This window comes from Nestor notabilis, unplaced genomic scaffold (genome assembly GCF_000696875.1).
Source record: "Nestor notabilis isolate BGI_N333 unplaced genomic scaffold, ASM69687v1 scaffold2465, whole genome shotgun sequence".
NCBI classification, from domain to species: domain Eukaryota; kingdom Metazoa; phylum Chordata; class Aves; order Psittaciformes; family Psittacidae; genus Nestor; species Nestor notabilis.
The window spans coordinates 49,752-77,557 of record NW_009929689.1 but is presented as its reverse complement, the minus strand read 5'-3'; the positions used below and the strand labels follow the sequence as shown (position 1 = coordinate 77,557).

The following is a 27,806-nucleotide window of genomic DNA, read 5'->3' as shown; positions in this document are numbered from 1 at the left end:
CAGTTGTTTACATCTCAGCTAAATCTGAAACATTTGATAAGTTATGAGTGATAATATGTCAGAGCTGAAGACAGTGATGGTCAGGATTTTGCCATTTTTAATGCAGTATTTTAGTAGTTGTAAAAGCATCAGTTTTTAATTTTCAGGCAGAATGCATCTTCTGGTAGTTCAACTTTCAATTGAGAAACAGATGTAGGAAGAGAAAGAATTATCTGAATGTTATGTGAAGTGCTAAAAATGACATTATATGAAGTGGTCACATCAATAAGTGGCTTTATTTTACTGAGTGGCTTGTAAAACTACCAGTTCTATGATGCGTTTTCACAAGGCTGTTGAGAGCTACACACTAGTTGGTGATGATCATACAATCATAGAATAGTTTGGGTTGGAAAGAACCTTAAGATCATCTAGTTCCAACCCCCCTGCCATGGGCGGGGACGCCTCGCACTAAACCATGTCACCAAAGACTCCGTCCAACGTGGCCTTGAACACTGCCAGGGATGGAGCATTCACAACTTCCTTAGGCAACCCATTCCAGTGCCTCACCACCCTCTCAGTAAAGAACTTCTTCCTTATATCCAACCTGAACTGCCCTTGTTTAAGTTTAAACCCATTACCCCTTGTCCTATAGCTAAGATCCCCTAATGAAGAGTACCTTTCCAGCATCCGTGTGGGCTCCCTTCAGATACTGGAAGGCTGCTGTGAGGTCTCCATGCAGCTTCTCTTGTCCAGGCTGAACAGCTGCAACCTTCTCAGCCTGTTGTCATATAGGGGATGCTCTAGCTTCCTTATCATCCTCGTGGCCCTCCTCTGGACTTGCTCCAACAGCTCCATGTCCTTCTTATGTTGAGGACACCAGAACTGCACACAGTACTCCAAATGAGGTCTCACAAGAGCAGCATAGAGGGGCAAGATCACCTTCAACCTGCTGGTCACGCTTCTTTTGATGCAGCCCGGGATACGATTGGCCTTCTGGGCTGTGAATGCACACTGCTGGGTCATGTTCAGTTTCTCATCTACCAACACCCGCAAGTCCTTCTTCACTCGGCTGCTCTAAATCACTTCTCTGCCCAACAGGATTGGTGGAGATGAGCTAAGACCAGATTTTCAGAAGTTGAGGACATTCGCAGAGATTTCTACTGGAATCTGTTGAGCACTCAGCTCTTTTACCAGTGTAGTTTTCAGACTACAATTAAGTGTCAAACTCCAGATGCTTAGTCAGTCCAAACCAGTCCAGACAGCTCAAACAAACTGCTACTCCATGAATTGTCAGGATCCTAGGCCAAGTAAAACTATTGCCTCCAGCCAGCCCTTAGCTGGCAAGTGCCTGCAGTCATGATGTCCCATAGACAGCTTCTGAGACTGTGGTATTATTTTTTGTCGTTCATCAAAGCATCATACTTCATCTTTCAATCACAGCACTACTAACTATGGACATTCTTTGATATAATAATTTATATTGGCTTATTTTTTTTCTTACTTGGCACTGCCTCTTATAGTTCAGCAATTTTTGTAATATTAATCAACATACTTTTATCAGCATTAATTTCTTGGTAATTAATAAACTTCTTTCCCTTACATGTGTTCACAGTTATCTGTAACCTGGCAAATTTCTTGTAGTTTTATTCATTTGTGTGGGTTCACTTCAGTTACTGTGGGTATTATGTCAGGTATAGACGAATTCATGTCATTTCATTTTGACAACCACCCAATACAGTTGAAATGATTTGTTTCATTAACTACTCATCAGGGCTGCTACATAATAATGTATTATGTGAGTAAGTGAGATAACTCCAACAGGGAAGGAATTATTTTATTTAAACGGCAACATGAGAATTGTTCATGCCCCAAAGAAGACAAAAGCAAAATATATGAAAGCTTGTGTGTCCTGCCTTAGAGAAGCTACCCTTCAAAATTCTCTGAAAACAGCATTTTTCCTAAATGTAAAGAAAAACTTTGAGGCTATTCTGAAAATAAAATTTGTAACTTTTGCTGGGGACTGTTAGAAACAACATATTAGCTGAAATGTGTCTGTGGTACTTTTCAAGTACAAACAGGAACAGATTTCCATTCTTCTAATGCCATTAATCAAACTTTTCTCACTTGAAGGTTACTTTTCTTATCATTTGCTCACATTTAAAGCAAAGGTATGTTTTCTGCTTTCCTGAGAGATCTACGGAATAAATGTTTGAAAGCAAACTATTAGAAAAATGTATGACAAAAGCAGATACTTAGATGCTAGTTCATTTCCACTTAATGAAGTACAATGGCTGCAATGATCAGCATTTCTCTGTACCATAAAAGTACAGACTCTGCAAACAGATATATTTAAATTAAGTACAATAATTAGTTTTGATTACATATCTATTACTTAAAGTTAAGACTGCATAGGTTTTTTTCATACCTTTTAGTCTTTGTGACCTTATAAAAGAAATCTGAACTGAGTATAATCTTATTAATACAGTAAGGTAACATGACAGATTCTTTATTTAAAACCAACACAAAACTACATTTACATTTTAGGTCTAAAATTTAGCAAACATGCATACCCTTCTAGGTCTGTGCATAATGATATTTCGTAAAATAGAAATTCAAAACCTGTTTCTACAGAAATGTAAAATTTCTGGTAGCATTTAGGTTTTAATTTTTAAACATACATGGACTTTGGGGTTTATTTAGTTCATAGAATGAAGATGAGAGCAATTAATTCATAATAAGAACATATGAATGATGTTTTTTCTTCTGTGAAATTATATCAACTTACTTTGTAAAGTGCAGTCTAGAATCCCTAAGGCTGAAAGAATCATAAATACTGCAGTATAAAAGAAATTTATTTTTACTGTGCTGTTTGGTTAAAACATGAACATTTCATATTCAAGAACAAACCAGAATGTGTCATTCATTTATAAATAGCTACTGTATGTCACACTCTGCTCTGCTTCAGAGCAAACAAATGATATTACTAAGGCTTGTCAAGTGCATCATTTTCTTTGCAGGCTGGAAATTAAAAATTCCATTAAGGAAGTTTGAGAAGGTTTTGCAATTCTAAGTGTTATTTAAATAACGTCTTATGCTCCTGTACTATGAACTTTGACCTAACTAGTACATAATGCCTATGACTTAAGATGTGCTTTACTTAAGTAACACTTTTCCTTGTGTATGTTTTTTTGTTCCAATGAAACAGTACTGAGCTAGGTGCTCTACACACATAATAAGAAAAAATTGATTTCCAAATGCGGTTATATCTAAGATAATGTTAGGGCAGTAGGTAGGTACAACAGTCAGGTAGAGAATAGATGACTCATACAGGAAAAATGAAAGAATTGCTTTATTGAAGCAATTGTCCTAGTGGGTGAGCTCCCTAACTGTTAGGCACCATGGGCAGTGTGGGAGATGTCTGAGGAAAAAGTAGTCTGTTTGTTAAAGCTGACAGCCTTGGGAAGTAGTTATCACTCATTACTGAAAGAAAAAAAGAATGAGGAGGAAGAACTGAGATATTTATGGCCGTTGCAGTGAAAAAGGGAGTTGTATTTGATACATAGGGAATGAAGGCAAAAGAGGAGGTTATCTATGGTAACCAACAATTAAGAAGATCTCTGTCGTCACCTTTCTGGCTGAATTTCAGAATGACATACATATCTAGAACTCACACTAAATATGATGTATTACCAGGTAGGACCATACATACATTACAGGGGGCTGAAAAGTGTTAATATTATTATCTTACCTGTTTTAAGGAGGTTAGTTTATTTCCCTTCTGAGTTGTCCTTCTATGTACTAGTTTTACTTCTGAGTATATAATTTCCATTTTGAGACATCTTAATGCTTCTCCAAATATTGGTGTAATGGTTGGGCTCACATTGTGAAGAAGAGATCATTTACTAATGAATTGGTACAAACATTGTAAGCAACAAGGCAACGGCACCATTTAGTTCCTTGCTTCATAATGACACAGAACTTCAGAAACTGCAGTCCACTGAAAGAGAAGAATGTCTTGAAAGGCAGAGATGTGATGTGAAGATGCCATGTCAGGAACAACTTTGGAGACAGGCTTACTAAATACATAATGTAATTTTGACTTCTGCTCTGCTTCTTAATGCATGATGGCTTCTTAAGTTCCATGCACACTGGAGTCTTAGAGAAAAGCTGAGTAGGATCAGGGCAACACAGATAGCATGTTTTACATTTTCTGAGTTTACCACTTATGGCTTAAAACAGCACATGCCTACATATTACTGGTGACAAAATCCTGTAAGGAAGTATGGGCTCCCTAGGGGAGGTGAGAGGAAAGAATATATGGAGGTGATGGTCTCAAAAGCAAAAATCATTTCAGTTTTTCCTTCTGTGTGCTAGTAAAACTTGCTCACAAGGACTACATAAATATTCCTTATGGAAACAGAAGGTTAAGTATAGTAACTAAAAAAACCCCCAAAAAAGAAAAAAACCCCCTCCAGTACCAAAATTACCCAACCCAGCAAAACAAAACAAAACAAAAAAACACCAAAAAATGCCCAAACCAAAACCAAAGCCCACCACTCTTGCAAATGTATATAATTTATGTCATTTTAACTGACTGAGCTGCAAAATGAAACCTTCACACTGTCTTGCTCTATGAAAATGACAATGGAAAGAATTGTCAGCCTTGCTCCAAATTCATGCTGGCAATGGTAAGAGGGGAAGTATTTTGGGGGGCAGAAATAGGTTGACAGTGTGCTGATTTGACAGTAATAAATCCTAGATAGTAAATTATACCTTATTGGTAATTTGCAAAGGGGAGGGTGATTCTTTGGCTTTAAAAATCATTCTGTGAAATTACAGGTCTGGCTCCATTAAAAAAAAAAATAAGTAAATCTTTCAGGCTTCAGATTCTGTAACATTAAAAATGCTACTTTTCTGTCTTCTTTTTTAAAAGGAACCTTATTCATAGAATCAGCTTTTTCTCTTCCAACCACCTAATTTTTTCCTATGCATTATGAAAATGCATGTAAATTTAGCTTCTCCTAGAGAAGCCTTTGCATAGATATTCCTATGGAAAATTCTGTGTGTTGATAAACTGATTTGTGATAAGATTCCAGAAATGAAAACATGGTTTTTCTGTCTCTCTGGCTGAAACTTTGTGGGTGTAACTGAATCCAAGGTCCACATTCAGGCCTAACAGGTTATAGCCATCTTGCAAATCATGGTATAGCTAGGGCTTTTTAAGGGACACAGAGGAACAGCATCAACAATTGTTTGTTTTGTTTTGTTTTTGCTTGTTGGTTTGTGTTTTTTTTTCCAAAATATCTGAATCTTTTTAAAAATTACTTTGAGTGTATTAGTTTATCTTATATTTGTAGAGAGAAGAGCCTTGTTGTAGAAAGCCTTTCTGTTAAGTAAAACTTATACTCAATTCTGCATCTTTCTCTGTGGACCCACCTGGGTTTTGCTCAGTTTTATACCATTCAAATCAGGTGTTTAATGGCATGAGGCACTGAAAAGACATTCCTTTGTGTAGATATTTCCTGCCAGCACTTCGAGCAAGCAACTCACATGTAACAGTTAAACCACTAGAAAAGCTTGCCATACACACAGCTCCCATGAAAAAGTGGTCAAGTTATTTAGCAGTTTCTTAAAATAGTGTTTGAAATTTTCTGTCAGTCTCTTAAGGTTAGCTCTATTGGGGAAATGACCTATCAATGACAGTATTTTTGACTGCCATTAGTCTGAAGACTTCCAATTGCTGACAATGTTTCTCTTCAACTAATATTTGCAAGATCCAGCAGTAGCTTGGACCAATGCATGTCTACACGAAAGGTTTTAATAGTGGCATTGCCACTGGGAAGCAGCTGCCAGTGTTGTGATTTCATTTTGTTGGGTGCCCACGGAGATGCGTTTGTCAGCACAGTACCTCTATGCAGCAAGAAGCTGCTCTGACAAAAGATTTGTTGCATTGCCCGCAGGTGTTATATGGTCTCCGACAACATCATTGATGGTGCTGCTTTTGGAGGTTTCATTACAAGGCACCATGGGAGCCCACATACATTCTTTTGTCATGCTGTGATCGTTTTAAAGTACGCTATGTACAAGAACATATTTTTGCAGCTAATACGTACGTTTTTTCTTCCTTAAATATCCTATCTGCCAAAGTTAGCTCTTACTTTAAACTGTGTACTCTTTCTTATCAGAAAAAGAAGAGAAATTACTGGGAAACCTAGCTAAAGGTACTGCAGTAGCAGGAAGTGCTATGGTGGTGAATATTGCAGTGGGCTTTAGGTTGCTCTAGTTCAGAGAAAGGATAGATGGTTGCCTATCCGTGGCTGCAGGTAACCTTTCCCCAGGGACAGAGTCACCATGTCTTGGGCAGTGCTGTGGGAACCTTTGCTACCACTGCAGCCTGGACCAGCTAGAAACATGTAAGCACAGCTTAGAAAATATGTGCATAAAATGCTTTTCATGGATGTGGCAGAGAAAAGCTATGACAGGGGAGAATAGCTCTGGCTACGTTCTGTTGGAAACCCAGTCATAGTTCAGCTTTTTTACTCTTGATCACAGAGTTACAGAATCATTAGGGTTGGAAGGGACCTCTGGAGACCATCTAGTCCAACCCCCCTGCCAAGGCCACAACCTTGTGGAAATTTATTTTAAACTCAAAGATCACAGTACTGGGAAACTAAGTCAATGTATTTTCTGATGCATATTAGTATTTTTCTCATGGAAAAATGCAAGCTAACCTATTTTTTGCAAAGAATAATTTAAACAGTCTCTTTTTTTTATTTACAGAATCAAAGTTTTCTTTTGCAGTGTACTGATTGGTGAAATAATCTGTTTCTTCTGCCACAATGTGCATTTGGTTGTTTTCAGTATTCTCTTCCACCCTGCACATAAGCATAAAGTAATAAATTCAAAAGGTCATTCCTTTGTTTTCCCCTCTGCATTTGTCTTGATGCTGTTCTGAAAAATGAGTGTTGAGATACTGATTTTTGGGGTGCATGAGCAAGGTGAAAAAACAACAAAAGCTACCTGCCCCTGTCTTAGGATGGGTTCTTCCTCAGCCGTTTCTTAGTAAGTTGCTCTGCTGCCTTAAGTGATATCTCATCTCCCTGTGGGGTGTGCATCCACTGTACTTCTTTTAAGGTTTGAGATGCCTTCTACCATCATATGTCTGTTGTTACTTCGGTTGTGATTAGGAGGCTCTGGTCCATATTCACAAACAGTAGAGGCTAGTGCCAAGGGCAGCTGCAGACTTTTTTGTTGGTCCTCCTGGCTATGTGGTAGGGCAGCCTCCCCTCCTGCAGCTTTGCCTACCAGTGTGGCTTACACTGACTTTCCCTAAACTTTGATATTATCTCTGCAGTGCCTATATTAGCTGTTTTTATTCACACACTGGTTTCCTATCTGTCATCTTCCAACTATCTGTCATCTCCACCAGCTGAAAGATTTCCAGGTGGACAGGCCTGCTGCTTAAAATGAAGCTACAAAATAACTAAACTCCTGAGCCTTTCCTTAACTCTTAGCCTGGTGAATATCTAGTGCAGGCTGCCTAGTGATGATGAATAGCGGCTTTCCAGAAATAGACTAAGGACTTGGGAGATGAGGTGGTAGCAACATACAAAATTGTGTCCTGTGAAAAAGGCATTCAAAATTGTGACCCTTTTCCTGAAAATGGATCTGTGGTGGGGTTACTCCTAAAGTAGTGTTTGTTTTGCTAGGACTACAGCATCCGTGCAGGCATTTTAGCCTAGGAAGTTCTTCTACCAGTGACAATGGCCTTTGAGGAACTGATTTAAATAATAGGATTTTATTGCTAAATTTGAAGCATTAGCTCCAACATATTCACTGACATAACATAAGTTTTATAGGTACAATTTTGTTGTGTAAACTAGGGCTAACTAATACTTTTTTTATAAAAAGACTAGAAGATATGACAAACAAACAGTCGGAGATCATTTTCATGTTGTAGGGCCTATCTAATTTGTTTTCAGGGTTCATAAAATATTTAAGAACATGTATTTGGCTTTCATTCTACATCAACATAAGCTACCTGACTGAGATGTCAGTAAAAATAATTGAGTAACTGGATTTTCAGAGGGATTTGGTAATGAGTATCTTACCTTCTGACATTCTGATTTAAAGAACTTCTGAAAATAAGGTTACAGAACTTATGGTCAACTAATTAGGACATTTGGAGGGAATCCTGTGTTGCTTTTTCTTTAATCATCCAGAACCTTTCCTTATTTGGAATGTATACAGAAACAACCTCATAGAAAATTACAAAACCGTTAATGCTGGTTTGAAATTTTTGTATGCATTACTGGGAAGACCGGGGCAATAACAGCAATATTTTGGTTAACCTATTCAAGAAATGTAGGATTTTTACAGCTGAGGGGAAAATGCAGAAAGTATTTCGCTATTTATGAAATTGTGTGTTCTCTTCACTAGATTTAAAAATATGTATCTTAGGAAGTATTTCACACCTCTTTTACAACAGGAAGCTGTGGAAGATTTGAAGGCTTATTCAGACAGAATTCCCAAGACAAAGAGTACAGCTATATGATGCCTGGTTTTATGAAAATATCACTTGGACACAGCAAAGATTATTTAGCTATTTTAATATGGGGGGGGTTGCTTGTGGGACTTTTTATTTGTTTGGTTTTTTTTTATTTTTGGTGGGGGTTTTTTGTTGCTGTTTTGGGTTTTTTTCTTTTGTTTGAGTGGTTGGTTGTTGGGTTTTTTTTTCCTTCAGACAGAAATCAATACTTGAGAAAAAAAAGTTAGTAGCTAATAACTGGCACTACAGTTTTAGAGGAGGTGTTACCCATTAATACTTGGTCTGTTATCGATGCTGTCACCTGCCTGATGAGGGTTATTTCTCTCCTCTTGCTTTCAGCAGCCATGTTCCCCAGCACACAGACAAGTGGAAGTGCACCAGCAGCTGGGGCAGTGTCCTTCTCCCACCCCAGCAGTCACCTTTCCCCAGGACATAACATACAGGGTACTGCTCTCCATCCTCTGCTCTCAGCTGCGGACTCAGAGAGGTAACACCAGCCCCTACTTTTCCCACACTGATCCTGGGGTGGGACCACCTTCAGAGCTGCCAGGGTGGGTGGAAACTGCATTGTTGGTGTGAAGAAAGTCACTGGTGGCAGCCTTCAGGTAACAATTGCTCTGGGAATGGGTTTACCAGGTGAAGGAGAGGTGAAATGGACTGAGCTTTCCATCCATCTCCATTTCAGGGACTTGAGTTTATTTCAGGGACTCTACTGCAGGGAATCTCTAATCCCCTCTTGATCTCCACCAATGGCCTGAGCATGGCAAGTCGTACTAGGTGGGATACTAAACTGCTGAGGAGCCTAGCCATACCTTATAGAATGGAGTCCCATTCATGTTTCTGTTTTCTTGTGGTAGGAGAGTCATGTTCTGTCCATACTCTCTCAATGCTAAGTATTTCTGCAGGCACTTGGTGCTTTTTTTCTTGGCATCTTATTAAGACTGACAGACAAGAAAAAGTTTTTAATTTGAAAGCTTCATTTATAGTCAGGATTTGTTTTAGTCAGGTACCTACCAAGCTGGGTAGGTACCAACCCCTTGACCTTTGCTATTTTCATGATTGTAGGTATTTCAGTGATGTGAAAGCAGATTGCTTGAAGTGGTTTAATTTTTATGTTTGATATTCCCTAAATTATTTTCAGCAATCTTTCAAATTATGTATATTGTACATGGTATTATAAATTTCCACTTAGTTCATTGAACCAGAAATCTACCAGATCGCGAAATTGAAGACAACTACGCAAATAGCTTTTCAGTGGATAGGTCAGGAAAATACATCATCACACAAAATACTGAATTCTTACTATATGTATATGGATACTTAAACATTATTTTGATAATCTCCCAATCTCCCTATTTTTTAGTGCTCTAAATGATAAATTGTTGTATTTCATTACCGTATTTCAAAGTATTTAATTTCCTTGAGTGACAGAAATGCCAGTAATTTGGAGAGCACAAAGTGTCCATTTATAAACCTGAAAAGAACATTCACTAGATTTCAATTACTGATAAATGAGCATAATTTCTTTGGAGGAAAGCAGTACTCACTCTGCCTTGTATCAGGAAGATGGAAGAGCATGATGGCTTAGAGAATGGACAACAGGTGAAATTGGTTTCAGACTGCACATGTGAATTCAGCCAGTTCTGGAGCCACTGGAATTTGTTGAGCTTTTTGTACACCAGTCTGACATGAAACTTGCCGTTTCATGATCATTGAAGCTCATCTAGTGGTTAAGTCCTTCCCCCTCACTCCTGGCCACACAGTCCTGACTTTTTGACTCTGCCAGGGCTCTGGTGCTCTGTGTAAACATTGAGGCTGCCCATGCCCTCTTTCCTGACCCAGAGGCTTTACTTCTCAATGTAGTTTTCTCTCCAGTGCATGAACGGTCCATACCCAGCAATTGACAGAGCACAAGGTCACAGGCAGGAACAGATCAGTAGTTATTACAGGCATAAATTTCATGATGAAAGACAGCAATCTTCTCATTAGCCCATTTTGAGGCTGGTGTAAGACCAGAGCAGACATGTTTAGAGTACAACTTAACTCATTAAGTCCTTGAGTGTGTTACAGACCTCAGGATACTACAGCACTCTACAGAAGAGCAATAAAAACCCAGTGTGATACACATCTTTCTCATAAATTAACAGTATACACTCACTCTAAAAACGCTTTAAGTGCTAATTCCCGTATGTGGAGCTACTTTGGATTGAAAAGAATGGTGCCAGTATCTTCATTTAGGTAGTGTGACAAATGGCAATTTAAATTCAGAAAAGAAAAAGGTATTACAACAGTGTTGGCTGGATTACAGAGGATATAGTACAAATTAATGGAAATATTTAAAAGAAAAACTGTTGCAGAATCTGTATCTTGAGTCTAATCCAGTCCACTCACCTAGGGGCCCTGCGAGTATGCTGTCATTTACACCACCTCATGGGTCTGACGATAGCTGTGAAAATGTGAATAAGACAACACTTCAGTATACAAGCCTTTGGAATGTGTGAATCACCCTGTTTATGCCAAACTCACTGAAAGTACTGCAAAATGTAGGGGTACAACCTGGGGATTTGTTCCCCCCCTGCCCATGGTGTGCAGTTCATGATGCGCTGTGTGTGTCTAGGGTCATTCCAGAGCTAGGTCTGCCTAAGCCTCTGTGATAGCCTGCATTTGCTGGACTGAAGCTGAATCAAGCTTCTGGCTGCTTTGGGCAGTGTGGGGGCCAGTCACATAATCTTTCCATTTTGGACAGAAGACTCAGGTTTGTGAGTGACAAGAGCCAAAGGAAATAAGCATCTCCAGGTACCATGAGGTAGACAAATAGAGGGCTTGTTTTGCATCGTTTTCGACCTAGGTGATGGAAGAGAGAGAGCACGGACTTAATTAAGCCTTAGTAATGTGAGAAAAATGAACCAAACATGGAACACATCTTACACTGCTTTCGTTCTGCGTACAAAACTCAGTGTACGCAGAGTGCAAGTCAGATATAGAGTTTGGATCCAAGAAGCAACTTTATTTATCGAATGAGAGAACATGTGTAATAAAAATGCATATTTACGTTTTGTTTGTTTCAGCTTTGTTATGCTAAGTTTCAGTGCTCCCCTAATATGAAATACTGCAACTATGAAAATGAAAGTATTAAATGATAGTAGTACCCAGAAGCATATGTATAAAAGGGGATATGTATTTGGCTTCCTTTTCACATATTTTTGTAATAAAAGGGCATTCAAGGAAGTTGAAAAAACAATTTAATTAAAACCCAGATTAAAAAAAAATGGGTTTATATGGCTTAGGTAACATGTACAGCTCAGTACCCCAAAATTGATGGTGTCAAGTGTTTAAAATTTTTTTTTTTTAATTGTTGTTATTATTTCTTGAATTCCCCGATACATACATTTTGCTTTTTAGGGCTTGCTTTTGTGCAAGAAGTAATCTGTTTACTGATGTGAGACCAGAAACGAATTCTTCATTTGGACTTGGTGTTCCAGATGATTTTTTACGCTCCTGTGAACCACACCTAGTGGCATGTCCCTAGAGCAGGAGACATCCTGGCTTCACAGGAAGTTCTAGAGATTGTGTAAAGCTGGCAAGAAGGATGTAGGGCTGAACTGTTCAGTTTAGCATTACCACAGAGCTAAAAGTTCTGCAACAGTGCTTCTTTTTGCTTATTTGAGTATGTGGTTATATTCTCTGGAGAGACATAAACTTGATGGATGACCACCTGGTGGATAAAGAACTAACTGGGTGGCTGCATGTAGAGAATTGCGGTCAATGGCTGAAGAAGGGTAACAAGTGGTGTACATATAAATGACAAACTCTGAAAAGTGGAGGTGGCAGCAAGTCTAACCCTGAACCCAGGCCATAGAATCATCATTTAGGTTGGAAAGGACTTTCAAGTAAAAGAACTTTTATGTTGTTGAGTCAAATCGTAAACATAACACTGCGACGTCCACCACTAAACCAGGTTCCTAAGTGTCACATTTGCATGTCTTTTAAATATCTCCAGGGATGGTGGGTGAACTCTTCCCTGGGCAGTCTGTTCCAGTGCTTAACAACCCTTCGGTGAAGAAATTTTTCCTAATACCTCATCTAAACCTCTTCTGGCAAAACTCAAGGCATTTTCTCTTGTCTTATCTCTTGTTACTGGGAAAAAGAGACCAATACCCACCTTGCAACAATCTCCTTTCAAAACCAATTTTTCTCTAGCCTGTTTCTACACTTTTCCAAAGGCACTCTTTTCCTTTTCTTTGAATTTGCAAGAAGTTCAGTTCTCTAATACAACACAGCTGCAGAAAATGCTGAGGGAGATTTTAAAGTTATATATCTCTGTCTCCAGGGAATCTGTATATTGAGGTGGCCACTCACAGCTTCCTTCCTTCAATTGCCCTTTAAATTCCACTTAAATTCTCCTTTCTTATTCTCACCGAAGAGCACATGATGCCAGTCAGAGGAGCTGTTCTTCTTCCTGCCATCCCTTCTTTGGGCTAGCTGGTTCACTGGTTTTATCTGAAAAAGCAGTTCCTGTGTTCCTAAAGCTTGGGCGTGAAAAGGGTTTTAGGTGCTTGTTAATGACTGAAAAGAAGGATATAAAATTAAAGTCAACTGGCACAAGCAGTCTACTCTCCCGAGACACCAGGAGGATCGAAACCTGCTGTGGGATTTTTGCAGTGCAGGGTGTGAGCCAGAGCTTCACAAGTGTAAATTTGGTGGCTGAACAAAACGATGGATGAAGATTTTGTTTTGTGCCAGCCAGAATATTTTTGTTAGGGAAGATTCCCTCCCTTTAAAAAAAACCCCAAAACTTGCAACAGAATAATCATTGGAGAGAAACATGCTGTATCAGAGGTAGGTAAAAAATTTAGGGTTTTACTATTTTGATCAAAATGAAAGAGTTCATGACTTTTGGGCAAAACATCTGATTTTTGAAAATTGTGCTTGGCAAAAGCTATGCCTTTACTTACAAGTGTTTTTAAATCATGTTTATTTGATTGTCATTGATAGCTAGCTAGACTAACTTAAAGTGCAGTATGTTGGATTACAGACAACTGTATTATAACAGAATGTTTTCCCTCTTGACAGTGGACCGAGGAGTTCCAAAAGCACTAGCACACAGCATGAAGTGTGGACCCAAACCAAAATGTGAGATCACACCAGAATAATAGGGCTGTTTAAAGAAGAGAATGGAGACATAACCCCAGATTTTCTGGATTTGCCTAGAAATAAAAAGGCAATCAAGAGGGAGTGGGCATAGAGTGTTCCTCACTTAACGTTGTCAGAAAGTGCAGTACTCTATAGGACACTGTTGGAGAGAGCAACTTGCTACAGGGGGTTTATAGCTTTCTCCTCTGTCCAGCCAAAATTTCAGCTGTAGTAAGGTAAAAGCCTGATCTCCTGGCTGTGTCAACTGCATAACATCTGGGTATCTTCCAGACTGTTGCAGCTCAATAAAAAGGAATAGAACTCAGCCAGTTAACAGATCACCAACACAATAAATTGTGGTTAGAAACTGTTCAAAGAAAACTATGTCCTCAAAATTTAAAAATAGCTAACAAACAACCAAACAAAAAAACAACACCACAAAACCAAACAAAAACTTTTCAGTTTTAATGTTCCACTTCCATTTTGGAAGCATACTGAAAGCAACCATAAGGATTAATGTTGTCTAAATGATGGCACATGCTTTACTTTTCAGTGCAAAGTTGAAAAAAGTAGTCTTGGACCAAATTTCTTGCTCTCCTTTCTCCAATTAGGAAGGGAAGCTGCCACTTGACTACTGTGAGAGCTCTGTGTAGTGGAAGCAAGTTGGCAGTTTCTAACTGGTCCCGATTGTTTCAGGAAAAAAGTAAATTTACAGTTCCCCCAGAAATACACTGCGGTTTATTCAGGGACAAATCTGGACTGAGACAAGATCAAGTTTCTCTTTTGGTAGGCAGAAGGGAAGTAAAAGTATATCACTTTAGTCACCTATGTGAGTAAGTCAGGTATTCATGAAGTGATTCATAAATCATTACAAAGACCTGAAGTCTACTGTAAAGGAGTCCTGTCTGGCTACACAAAGTACTGTATTGTTATTTTGGGGAGGATTTTTTGGATGTTAAACCAAATGTGAATTCTTGCAACCCAGAAAGGCGACTGTATGCTGGGCTGCATCAAGAGAAGCATGACCAGAAGCATGAAGAGGTGATCCTGTCCCTCTACTCTGGTCTCATGAGACCCCACCTGCAGTACTGCATCCTGTGTTGGGGCCCCCAACACAAGAGGGATGTGGACCTGCTCGAGCAAGTCCAGAGGAGGCCATGAAGATGATCAAAGTCTGGAGCACCTCTCCTATGGAGAAAGGCTGAGAGAGTTGGGCTTGTTCAGCCTGGAGAAAAGAAGGCTCCAGGAGATCTGATAGCAGCCTTGCAGTACCTAAGGGGGTCTGCAGAAAATCTATAGAGGAACATTTTACAAGACGATGATTTTTAAGGTCCCTTCCAATCCAAACCATTCTGTGATTCCGTGATGTGTAAAACTTTACTTAATACTTTGAGTTTTGAAAACGATTTTCCCCTGTTGCTGGCTGCTGGTTAAAATAATTTTTCAGAAATTAATTTTCACAAATGACTTTTGAAAACACAGAGGATGATATCTCATGATTTTTTAAGTAATAGTAGTTGTAAAAAAACACCTGTGTATTGCTTTTAATCTCTGGCAGCAAGTAACAGTCTTTCCGTGGGAATGCTATACAAAAAAATAACTCCAATCCCTACTCAGAAGTCATCTAACCAGGTAGTTGTAGCATGTCTTTAAAAAGCTCTGATATTCTTATCACAATACTGATTTCTCTCTTCTTTTGTTTGTTTTTTTTTAATATTCCATATATTGTTATGAAACACACGCATACTTTATTCTATTCCTCCCTAGTATGTCTTTAAGTCTACACTGCATCAGTTATCTGAAACAATGATATACTTGACATATTAAAGACTCAGTGACTCAGTAGTGACATCTTTATTTCCTTCAATAATATATGTGCTTATGAAGTTAATATCAAACAGCACAAAGACCATTTAAACCCTATCTAATATACCTAAGAATGCAATTCTCAAAGAAAACTGAGTAGTCAGTAAACAATCCAAAGTTCATTTTGTAACTTGCTATATTCCAAATGTAAATTATGGATCTTCCAGAAACATAGTGAATAGGTTTCAAATTAAGTCATAATCACACAGATTATCACAGCAGGTCAAGGGAGGTGATTCTTAGAATGTGTGGCAGATACTGATGCTCAGCTGCAGCATAAAAGATCTCATGTGACTGAGGTGCAGCTACAGCATGTATAATGACCATGTCCCAAGGTGTTGTACAGTGTTACTACCACAGTTGCACCTTCTATTGTATTTGGATTAAGATTACAGTTTCCTTACAGTTCTGCAGGAAAACCATTCTTTATTTCTGGGTTAAAAAGAAAGTAATCCAGTGAATTGAGATTCCAGCTTCAGAACAACAGGGATCAGTTTTAGGATCCTGGCAGTATTAACTGCAAGCACTGATGCCTCCTAGCAGCAGCTTCTGAGCACACCCACCACAGAGAAGGGCAGGTGGGGACTCTTGTTCAGCACAGACGTCGAGCTTGCTTTCAGGACTGGGGAAAGAGGCAGATTTGTGACAGGAATACCATATCAGTTTTCACTCCGTCTTGCAGAAATAGCCTGCTTTGTTTTGTCAGCCTTCCTGAATCTCTTCCTATGGGTGAGAAAGTGACCCTCAGCCCTTCCTGAGCCCAGGATGAGCTTTTGTTCACTAATCAGCTCCTATCAGTCCAGTGTGTAGTTTGGGCACTGGGGCATAGACCAGGTCTCTCATCTGCAAAAATTACTGTTGCACCTATTTGTAATGTGCTTTGAGGAATGCGATTTTAAGGAAGTGTAGAAAAATGTTAAATTTACAAACTCTGTAAAATCCTCAAAGTAGTGTGCAATCTTGTAGTGCCGGTACAGACAGAACTGTGAAAAACATACCACTGAAGTGATGAACCTCTGTGGCAGCTACACCACCAAGTTTGGTCTGAATGGTTCTCCTCCTCTGCCAGGCTTGTAAGTTTGTACTTTGAGGTCAGAGGAACATTTTGATGTGGTCAGACTCTGCCCCATCGGAATCGATTTAACACTAGCCTTTATTTAGATTATATCGACTTCAGATTGTTTATTTTCAAATAGCTCTGTATGGCATACAAAAAATTCTAGAACTTGAAACCTGAACCTGGACCTCAAACTGTTCTCGAACTCATTAGTATCCAGTGACCAGAACTGATCCCTCACAGAGTGGAAGGACAGCTATTGATTGACAGATATAGTTGATATAGAGCCTTACAATGAGACAGTTGGCAATGCCTCAAAAATCGGGGTTCCCATGAGGTATCTCCTCCTATTAAGACTTAAACCCACCCACAAAAGTTAAAACAAGTTTTCCATGATAAGGGTGCAGTCCAGCGTTTTAACTTCCCAGTTGTCAAATATGAAAATGTGTATTCTCTGTATCTGGGCTGCACACTGTTCTTTCGGAAGTCGCTGTCTATGCAAACTGCTAAACATTATAGTGATTAAATAAAGTAGAAACAACCTTTAGCTCTTATCTGTTGGATATTTTACAGTTCTATGATTCTGAACTCCTAGGTTTGTTGCTCCAGCTCCTTCTCACCACATAAACACCCAGGGAATTTCAGTTCCGCACCACATGATGCAGAGACAGATGCCGCAACCTCCCCACCTTCAACAGCCTGCAGGAACGTCTCTAAAGACATACCAGCCAGCAACAAGTCCTTCTTTTCAACTAAATAGCCTCCACAACCAAGGTAAGAAACAAGAATCCTCATCACTCATGTTAATTGTTTGTCACTGTTGTTGAAGCTTCAAAGTAAGGTCTTCAAGGGATGGTGCTGGTATTTTTAAGGCACCTTACTTTTTGAAAAGCCCTGGGAAGTAGCCTTCAGGAACCTGTGTTTAAACTGCCTTAAAATTCTTAGCTTAGATAATTGTTATTCATCTTAATACAGAGTTACAGTTTTCTCTTTAGATAGATTTTCAGAGCTGTCCTTGTTGTCATATGACGTATGTGAAGACATGCCAGACCAGAACCAATAAATTCCTAGCATATGGGGCTAGGAAGGGATCAGGTTAGCCTTCCTGTTTCCACAGTACAATACATTTTACTCAATTCCCTTTTTTTGCTGCATATTTGGCAAGAACTCATCTTCCAGAAAGGCATCCAGACATTAAAGTCTGTCTTTCTACATGGAAAAAAAGTTATCTTTGAGTGCGTAGACGGCTTTACCACCTTCTTCTTCTCATGGTCATGGGAGAAACATTGTAGAAACTGAGATCACAATCAGTTGTTCTGAAGTTAAACAGTTTCCAAGGAATCCTGCCCTCCAGAAGCTCACAGATCACCTCAGATTAGTTTCTGTTCCACAAGGGACTTGCATTGCCTGGGGCAACAAGCTCCTTATTAGCTTTGGGCATCATCTCTTTAGAGCAGGCCAGAGCAATGCTACTGTGTTCCCACCTCCCTCTCCTGCAGTCCAAAGAGGATTTAAAAGGACAAAAGACATGTGTCATTGACACCATTATAAGGCCAATAGAGACTCTCATCTGGGCAAATGTCACATATGGACTGAAGCCCCATTTCCCGTCCAAATTTAAGATAGAGCTTAATACTATCTTCTGAGTGGATCAAAACCTGGATAACCTCAAGGGCTTGGACCTTAAAACCATACCTTAGTCCCATGTTAGCTTCACTGTGTTTGCCTCCCTGTCCTAGGAAAACCTGTGTTGAAAATAGACATTGGTGACAGGAATTGTATACATACAGTGAGCAACTGAAAGTCGCAGATGCGAAGATCTCTGTGTTTAAAAATGGTAGGAAGACAGTGTGGGCTGAATTCTATTTTTTGAAAGATATAATACATTGCAATACAAAAGCCACATTCGGGTATTGAATGTTCTTTCAAAGATTAAGTAACCTATTGTCACTCTAAGACGTATTTTGTCAGAATGTGCTCCCTCCAATTTAAGCATAGTTGTCTCATTCCAATGTGCTACACTGAAAGTTTTGTTGGTCCTGTATGCCTGAAAGGCTTAGATAAACTATCTCTCACAAAAGGAAATATTTCAAGAGTTCATGGTCAAGTTTTCCCAGCAATACAAAGATAGACATCTTCCTTGGTCACATCAGTATAATGTAGAAAAACACTATGGAGTTATCTAATAAGCCTGAACTATTTGGTATATAAGGAGCGTCTGTGGGAAGCTCTGTTCATTTCTGTCTCCTGCAGTTCATAACTTGCCTTTTCAAGGTTTAAAGTGCTGTAGCTGTAGCCACTTCAACTCAGTCCGCTACCAAACAATGGTGACATTTTTGTCTCAATATGTAAGCTTGTAAACTCCATTTAAATTGGCTGTACGAAGGAAGAAAGAGTTTCATTGCCCAAAAGCTATTTGAAGAAAGCAAGTTCTCAACAGATTCCTTTACTAAAAGCCTAAGCATCTTAGAAGCTCAGGAAGATCTCAGAGTGCTATCCTTTGGAGATAAATTATGTAGGAGGTGCAAGACTGACAAGCCTTTTATATCTAATAGCTACTTGCATTGTGAAGCTGCTTCTTCTTGGAAGAACATTGTCTACAGTTCAAATTTCAGTATTTGTTCTGAGTGATTTTCAGCATCAGATACACAGTAAAGTCAGAGAGGGCTTTTCATTGCTTTGGTTAATGTTATATAATAGACTAAATATTCCCTTTTCTTCCTCTTGTGAAATTCATGATTTCCTTTGCTATGTGGAATATTCAGAAGTGATGCGATGGTGTTAGATGTCTCGCTGAACTGCAGAAATGAAGCCTTTCTTTTCCTTTCATTAGACTTAGTATCTTTAATTGGATTACCATCAGCAGTAAATCTGAAACTGGAAACTGGAGTGATGACTTCCCAGCTTGATTCTATTGTATGCCATTGTACTATGCTAAGTGTTTGCAGGCAGACTAGAAGCCAGTTCAGGTCCTGGAAATCTGCAACAGTTGGCCTAGGACCTGTATTGTACTGGTCACTCTTTTCAGCCAAGAATAACTACAGGGATCTCAGCACAGGTACCTGAAGACAAAGGCATCTGCAGCATGCAGGCAGCTGTGAAAATAAGGTGTTGCTTTGAGACAAGTTGGAAGAGATGTGTGAGGTAGAAAAGAAAAGGACAGCAATAGAGAAATCCTCCACAGTGATCCAGCTTCTTGTGTTTATAGTACAGAGTGAGGTAAAGCTCTTTTGGGCATGGGCACAGCTGGCTTGATTTCGGATGCTTCTGATATTACAAATATTTTTGCACTAGAAGTCTGACTGTCCTTTAAGATTGTGCCTGTAAGTCATGATGTGTGTTTCTATGAGGTAAGCTGATGACCAATGCTGGTTGAGTAAGGGAAGAAATAAAAACGTCATGCAAAATTTTCAGGAAAAGAAAAAAGTTGCCATTTGAAAGAAATAAATGTTAGCTGATATGAGTTAGCTATACTGTGTATCTATACAGGCAGCTCTGCTAGTAGCAGTTACCTTTTAATTACAAATAATCAGATCTAAATAAGCAAAAAATTTTTAGGTTTCTCACCTTTGCCAGTCAGTCTGGCAGTACAATATGTGACTCGTATCTATGACTTCCTTTTGTTCTTCACACTCAGATGGTACCAAATGATTACTTGTTTGTGTAATTCACTGTAGAAATGTACTGCAGAGGAACACTATTTTGAAGTAGTTCAAGTCAAAAACAGCTGGAAATTTTACATACCATAGTAGCAGTAAAGCCTACTCACCTATGATTTCTTAATAGCACTTAGGATTATTTTCATGAGAAAATACTCTCTCTTTGTGGTGCCAGGAAGAGAACTGTCTGAGAAGGAAATGGATGTTCATCAGAAACTTCCTACCTTATGGAAACTGTAACTGTTGCAGTCATTCATTGCATATCTGTAATGAAATCTTTGTCCACATCAGTTCAATGGAATCAGGACCGTATCACAAACTTATATGGACCACAATTTCAGCTGTGAATTTGAGTTGGCTGTGTACCTGGGATTTTCAGATGCTTAGCATCTCTGAGGACAAGGCTCTGTAAGTGATAAAGAACAAGAGCTTTTTGCTTTTAGAAGAGGTTCTTGCGGTATACAACTATTTTATCATATTTAAAATTATTTCACTTTCCTCTGGAAATAATTCTATCATGACAGAAAAATAACTGTTTAAACTATTTATTCTGTATTTTGACATCATGGATCTTGGCTGTAGTGCACTGATTGAAAGAAACACGATTGACATAATCTTGTGCATGTGTGTGTTTTAAATAGCTGAACAAGAGAGCAAATGATGCAGTCCAGGTTGCAGTCCTGAGGAGAAATGTTTAGTTGCTGGAACTTCATTAACCAACCTGTTTGCCTTTTTTATTTTTCCAGTACTGCATGAAAACACAGAAAACAGAAGCTACAGGTAGTTCTCTAACAGATAATCTCAAAAGAGTGGCCAGCTGTAGTCTGGGTCTAGGGCCTCAATTGCCTTAGGTTTCATGTTATCCTGCCTTCAGCAGTAGTATAGATTATCTTGGGCATGGTAACACATGAATAAAAGGAATAGCTCCTGATACCAAATAAGGACATTTTGCTGGATCATGTTTGGGCTCCAGTACAAGGACCTCTACATTGTGACCTAATGCACTGCAGACATGGACAAAGTGCTTAATAACTGAGGGGTAGAGAACAATGTACGCTCTGTTCTGCTCCTTCCTGTTTGTGGCTCTGTATTTTATGAGATGGATATTTTTGACCCTGAATCATGAAAAAAACATGTATCTAGGAAACCTGAATTATTTTTCTTTTGTCTCTTTCTATCTTAAAGGTATGTTGGGGGTTTATCAGTTAATGAAAGTGCTTTGTGCACTTCCCTGGTCTTCCTGCAATATAGGGGTTGAGGTACCACTGGATCAAAGCTTGTAAGACTTTGCTAGACAATGTTCTTTAGCTTAAGTAGAGAATGAGCAAACACAAGGAATGTGACTCACAATAGCTTAACCCCAAGGTAAGCAGTTTTTCTGCCAGACTTCAGATAGTGATAGTCAAAGTTACTGCCAGGTTGTTCTGCTTTGAGAACAGGGTGCTGTGAGAAAGGCACAATTAGAGAATGAGCGCAGGGCAATGTGAAAGGACATTTCATCATGTGTCTTGAAGGGTCTTGCCAGCTGGCTAAGACCACTATAGATTGAAATAGTTGTTTCTGGTAACTAGTCTGACTCAACAGTAAACTTGCACAGTGTGTCTATTGATTTTAAAGGCATTTTTAAAGGAGGCAAAAACTATGAACAGCAATGTTGCTTCTAAGTCCAGTTTTGGAAGGCTATTTTTTCTTTCATTTTACTTTATTTTACTAGAGTTGATTCTTAAATGTCAGGACTGAACACTTAAGGAGTGAAAGTTGTAAATTCTTGACATACTTTGCAGTCTGACTCAATTTTGTTGCAATTAAACTTCAAAGGAAAAAAAATATTGAAACCATCATCTTACAGCTAGCACTGCAGAGTTCCCACAGCCTCTGCAGAAGACAGTGAAATCTATGAGTGTTCAGCCTTTCCAGAGTGAGCACAAATGCTGCAAATTGTGCCTGCTGTGGAAGAGGAACTGTGCTTCTGCTTTTGATTTTTTTTCTTTATTTTTCTTCTCTCTTTCCCTTTTTTTTTCCCTTTTGTAAGAAGTCAAGATACTCTTTTTTTCATGCAGGTTTTCAGACACAACACTACGCTGACAATTGTTTCGTTATTCTTTCATGTAACTATTTGCCTGATCAAGACACTTGTTACATTTGTGCAAATCAGGCATTTATCTCATTGTGCATACACAGAAGTGTCTTGCAATGCTACTGAATAAAATACAAAGACTATATTTCACTCACCATTGTTACAGAGACCTTCTCATAAGGTCTCTTCTGAGTTTCTGGGTGCAGGTTCAGACTGTCTTGTCTATCCATAGTCCTGGCATGTTTTGAGGCTTTTAAATATTGAGTTTTCTGTTTCAGTTCAAGCACATCTTATGCATGCCAACGTTTGTGTGGTTTTTTAGTCTCAAAGGAAAAAAGAATCATAAAACTCTTAAGTCATGCATCATTCCTCCCACTTCAACGAAAAAGTGGTACAGCATGTTTTTCACTGCATCCTTCTCCTTTCCCTATCCCCATTATCTATGAAATGCATTATCTGTACATGAACACTCAATACATCTTCCAACAAACAACAGTCCCCTATGCACACTTCCATAGGAAGGTTAATGGAAACACATGTAGCTCCTAGCCACAATCCAGAAGAATTTTTTCTTATGTTCACAACATATTTCTGAGCATAGACTGTCACTGTAAAGGTATTTGAGGTAGGTAGGTTTGTTTGGGTTGGGGTTTTACACAACATATTCCTCATCAAGACAATAGCACATCAAGGCAGTAAGGGTGTTGAGGAACTGGAATAGGTTGCCCAAGGAAGTTGTGAATGCTCCAACCCTGGAGGTGTTCAAGGCCAGATTGGACAGAGCCTTGGGTGACATGGTTTAGTGTGTGGTGTCCCTGCTTATGGCAGGGGGTTTGGAACTAGATGATCTTAAGGTCCTTTCCAACCCTAACTATTCTATGATTCTATGATTCTAAGACAATAGTAAATTCTGTAAATTAAAAAATTGCTACTAAATCTAAGCTTTGGACATTTTGCTCAGGAGTCTGAAGGATGGCTTTTGTAAGTAAAAGAATGTGGTGTGATCGTTTTTTTCAGTTTTCTATAGTATGTTCTTATAATGCACTCAGCACTGAAAAAAATTCATACCAGTCATAATTTTAAGGGGGAGAAAAGACCTTGCTTCCATGAGAAAAATCTTCAGGCCAACATACTGCAGAACATCTGTCTCTGCCTCTTAGATTGCATACATGTCCCTGTTTTATGTAGTGTGGTTTTAGTTATATAAATATATATATTTTGTCATGAACTTCAATGTGAATTTACTCAGTGCTTAAACACCTCTAATAATCACTTCAAGAACAAAAAACAACTTAAAGAACAAAAACGCTGGTGGGGGTCTTTCATGTCATGTAACACAAGTCTTGGTTCTCTTCCATGTGGACTCATTTCTACTGATGAGTGGGTTAGACTCTCACCATTTACTTAAAAACAACAGACCCTGTGGGTTGTCAGCAGGCAGCCTTTCTGATCTCATATGCATGCCCCACTATTGGCCAGCTGTCTTGACATTAGTGACAGACACTCAGATTTTATGCAGACCTTACTGGAGTTATCTTCCTTTATTCTGAATAAAGCATTCTCTTAGATACTTCAGGAAGCAGCCCAGTGTGAAATCTGGAGAGTAGCAGTTCAGACAGCAGAACTGCAGAGTAAAAGGAGAAATCCCTGAAAAATTTCAGCTTCTAGCCAGTCAGTGCCTCTCATGAGTGATGCTGTCATGGATGTCAGGACGTCCATGAAGTGGATTGGGTTCAGAACTGGTAACAACTGGAGGAAAATCTTAGGGAGCTTCATATCAAAGCCGCGTTATTGACAAAAAATAGTTGAAATACTGGAGCTACTGCTATTGAGGTTTTTATCATTCTTATGGCCATAGTTACACATGCTATCCCTTGTGTCTCTATCCAGGTCTTTTACTGACCACTTTCTTCTCCTTGTTGTAGGGTTATATGGGCAGCTTCAGACTTTCTACCCTCCACATTATGCTGAACCTCAGAAGAATGTACAAGATAGCGTTTCTTGCAATACAGTTCCTCCTTTTGAAGACTGCTTAGTTCCCACATCAGCGGACCAGGCAGGACTTGGCACTTTCCATCGAACTTTTTCAACGCACTCTGGTATCGCAGGTAAATGACAGTTGGGCACTTTGTGGATGGTTGTGTACAGTTTGTGGACTTCGACAGATCTGCTTGAACTGTGTATGTAGATAGGACCTGTCATGACAGACTTGACTCTTCAGAAAGAGGAGATGTTTTTCAGACATCTGTGGTGTGGTTTGCATTGAGACCCAGTCACAATGGGTCACAGTAACAGCTGGCCTTTGTGCAGCCAGCACACTGTTGAGGGCTTCTCAAGATTCCAAACTATGGGGATCAGTCACTAGCTCATGTATTTGAAATACAGTCCATTGAGCCCTATGTGATACTTGTACAGCCACTCTGCATTGTAGCAGGGACTGGAGATGATTCAAACCACTGATTTTTTCATGTTTGATTTTTCTCAGTCTTGGATTTCATTTACATTTCCATGGCAAGAACTGCCTGGTGCGAACTTTTCTGTGCACACTTCACGCTCTCCACCTAGCTGAAAAGCATATAAAGAGCTTGCATGGTAGTCTGGAAGGATGAAAGTTACCTATGTACAGAGGATCAGTATAAGACAGTAGGCCTAATCAGGACCCAAGTACCATTGATACCCACACCTTTTAATATCTTTCCACACAGGATGATTTCACTTAAGTTTTACTGTGCTTTGAAATATCTCTTACGTCGTGGTCTTTCATTAGTGCATTAAAAAGCTAATGCACATATAACTTCAAAGAGCCATCTTGCAGTATGTAAAGAAGTAATCCAAAGGACTAGAGTTTTTCTGCAGCTATTCTTGTGCTTACCACTATTGCTTGTAAGAGATAGTAATTTCTGTGCCAAGTTCTACTTTACAGCAGATAAGTTCCACAGTATTTTATTGCCTTTTATCGTATGTTGGGTATGATGAAATTCAATAAACAAGCATGAAATTTATTTTAAAAATGACACAATTTTAGCACCCAGTAGGTGCTAAATTTTAGAACCCCAATGGGCAAATGTTAGATGAAATCCACTGTACTTCGTTCTTGATTGTGACAGAACTGAAATTCCTCCCTTGGTAAGTAGCAAGTTGCATAATTATTAAATTCATACCTGTATTGGCTTGTTTGTTTTGTTTGTCTATTTGGTTTAAAGCCATTTCAAGTTCTTTGTGTAAGTATTAGGACATTCTCCATTATATAGTTACCCTAGTTAATTAATTATTTTTCTATTTTTTCCAGTTTATGACTTTCCAGCAGGGTCGGTAGGTATCTTTGGTGATTCAGCTCACAGCACGCCAGAGGATAGCAGTTTCCTACAAGTAAATGCAGTGGATTGTTGTTCTAGCCAGCTTTCTTCTGTCTACACTGAAGGCTAACGTAATACAAATCTAGTTAAAAGAACTTGATTCCATTTCATCTTGCCCTTCTGATATTTCTCTACAAAATTTTCTCTCCATGAAACTGCCATGTATGTATGGGGATATGGGTTGATATACATACAAAATGGAGAGGAAAAACCAGTCACCAAGCATTCATCATACAATCAAGCAGTCAACTGAGGAGAATGTTTGAAGAATGCAAGCTTTGCCAAAAACTTAGTAACTGTTTTTTTTCTTTTTATCTGTGGCACAGCAGCTGTACTTTTTTGTTCTTTCTTCTTTTTAATTTCTTGATTTCTCAAAGGGAATTCACAGACTGAATAAGGAAACTGCTTGTTGGCTGTAGTCTTTTCAAGCTGAATGGGTGGACTTACTGAAGAAAACAGCTTTAGAAAATTCCTTTTTTTTTTCCCTAATAAAAAAATATCCTTTTTAAAAAAAAAAAAAAAGAAAAAAAAAAAGAAAAAAGTAAACCAGAGCGTATTACAAACATTTAAAAGGCACACAGATTTTTGCACAACCTGTTCACATGTGATGCTTCCAAAGTTAAACACACACTGGCATCAAAAAGGGAGAGAAATTAGACATACATCCTGGCAGTACCTGTTGGAGGCATTGGTGTGGCTTCTGTTTGGAGCCAAAGATCATTAATACTGCGTTTCTTACAGGCCTCAGTCTAGATGTCTTTTCCTTCCCTCTGCATTTTAACCCATACAATATGGCCATTGCTATTTTTCCAATATTCCTTCTGACCCAGTGCTTTATGCAGTGAATAAGAAGGGTTAAATGCACTACATGGAAGGTACATGGACTTTGGCCATTTTTAGCACAGCTGCTACATAAGAAAAAGTATATTTTAACTTTCTGTTGATTTTCAATTATATTGTAGAGCTTTATTGCTGTATATGCTATAGTACTCCATAGAAAAGCTTAAAATAGCCTGTAGAAAAGATTATCCTTTAAATTCCACAGATTTTCTTAAAAGCAATCTGTACTGATTCAATTAAATTTTTGTTGCCCTAACATTTTGCATTTTCATAACACATTTTCAGGAAGAAGAGCTTCTCTTAAGTTTGCTACGATCCTTTTGGTCATTTAGAGATGTAAAAATGAACTGGTCTGGTGGTTTTGATTTTCTCACTCAGCGTCAGGCTCTGGTGCTCAGATTTAGTCCAGAATGCAAGCTGATGAGGTTGCACTTTGTGAAATGTGAAAGGGGATGAGTTTAAAACAGCATTTTGCAGTGAGCATGTGTCGTCACTGTGATCCTGTATATTTTGAGAGCACCTCTTACAAGACTGAATTTTTAGGTTATTAATTCCTGTTTATCCATTCTGCGGACTTCTTACTGTGTAGTGTGCATCGTAATATTCATATAACTTGATTTAATAAGAAGGACAAAAGTCCAAAGTTCATTCTTACAGCCTAGACCATAACAATGCTTCTGAAATTAGTAATCTAGAAAGATGAGTTATAAAAAAAGTTTACAAAACATTTTTTTATCCTGAGAAGCTTTTGAGAGTTGTTGAACGCCATTTGAGTCAAATTCATAATTTAATTTGTGTTGCATAGATGGATTTATATCCAGATGTTTATAAACACTGGCAACCCTTTTAGGTTTATATTAATGAAGTATATTCTTATAAACAGGCATATTTGCTTTTATATTTAATGGAGATATTTTTATCCAATAAATGCGAAGAATATATGGATAAACCATGCACATAAGTGATCTACAGTAAGAACTAATACTGTTTAAATACAAATAATTCTGTAGTAAATTCTTCCCCCTTCTATTCTGCTTCTCAAATCACACATTAATGTGTCCTTTTGCTTCAGCTTGCAATATTAGTGCTAGTTGTTACTATGTGTGGTTAGCATTCGGTTAAATGACATCAGGTTTTTTATCTATACATACACAGGCAAAAAGACAGTTCTTTTGCATTAATGTATGATCTAGTCCAGTGTATTGACAGAGGGTTTTGCTTTTTAATAAAGCTTTAATTTTCTGCTATCTTAAAGCCCATTCTTTGTTCACTGCACATGGAGAGCTTAGTT

General features: G+C 38.6%; 1 protein-coding gene across 1 annotated transcript in view; it reads left to right on the top strand.

The window, feature by feature from the left end:
* Positions 1-25,745, top strand: part of LOC104406184 (zinc finger protein GLIS3-like) — a gene marked incomplete at its 5' end in the record, with an annotated part of 40,715 nt that extends 14,970 nt beyond the window's left edge. Inside the window, 4 exons of the mRNA XM_010015101.1 lie at positions 8,867-9,014; positions 17,179-17,357; positions 24,245-24,427; positions 25,609-25,745. Coding sequence (XP_010013403.1) covers positions 8,867-9,014; positions 17,179-17,357; positions 24,245-24,427; positions 25,609-25,745 — 647 coding nt within the window. The remainder of the gene's footprint in view (positions 1-8,866; positions 9,015-17,178; positions 17,358-24,244; positions 24,428-25,608) is intronic.
* Between the last annotated feature and the right edge of the window lie 2,061 nt (positions 25,746-27,806).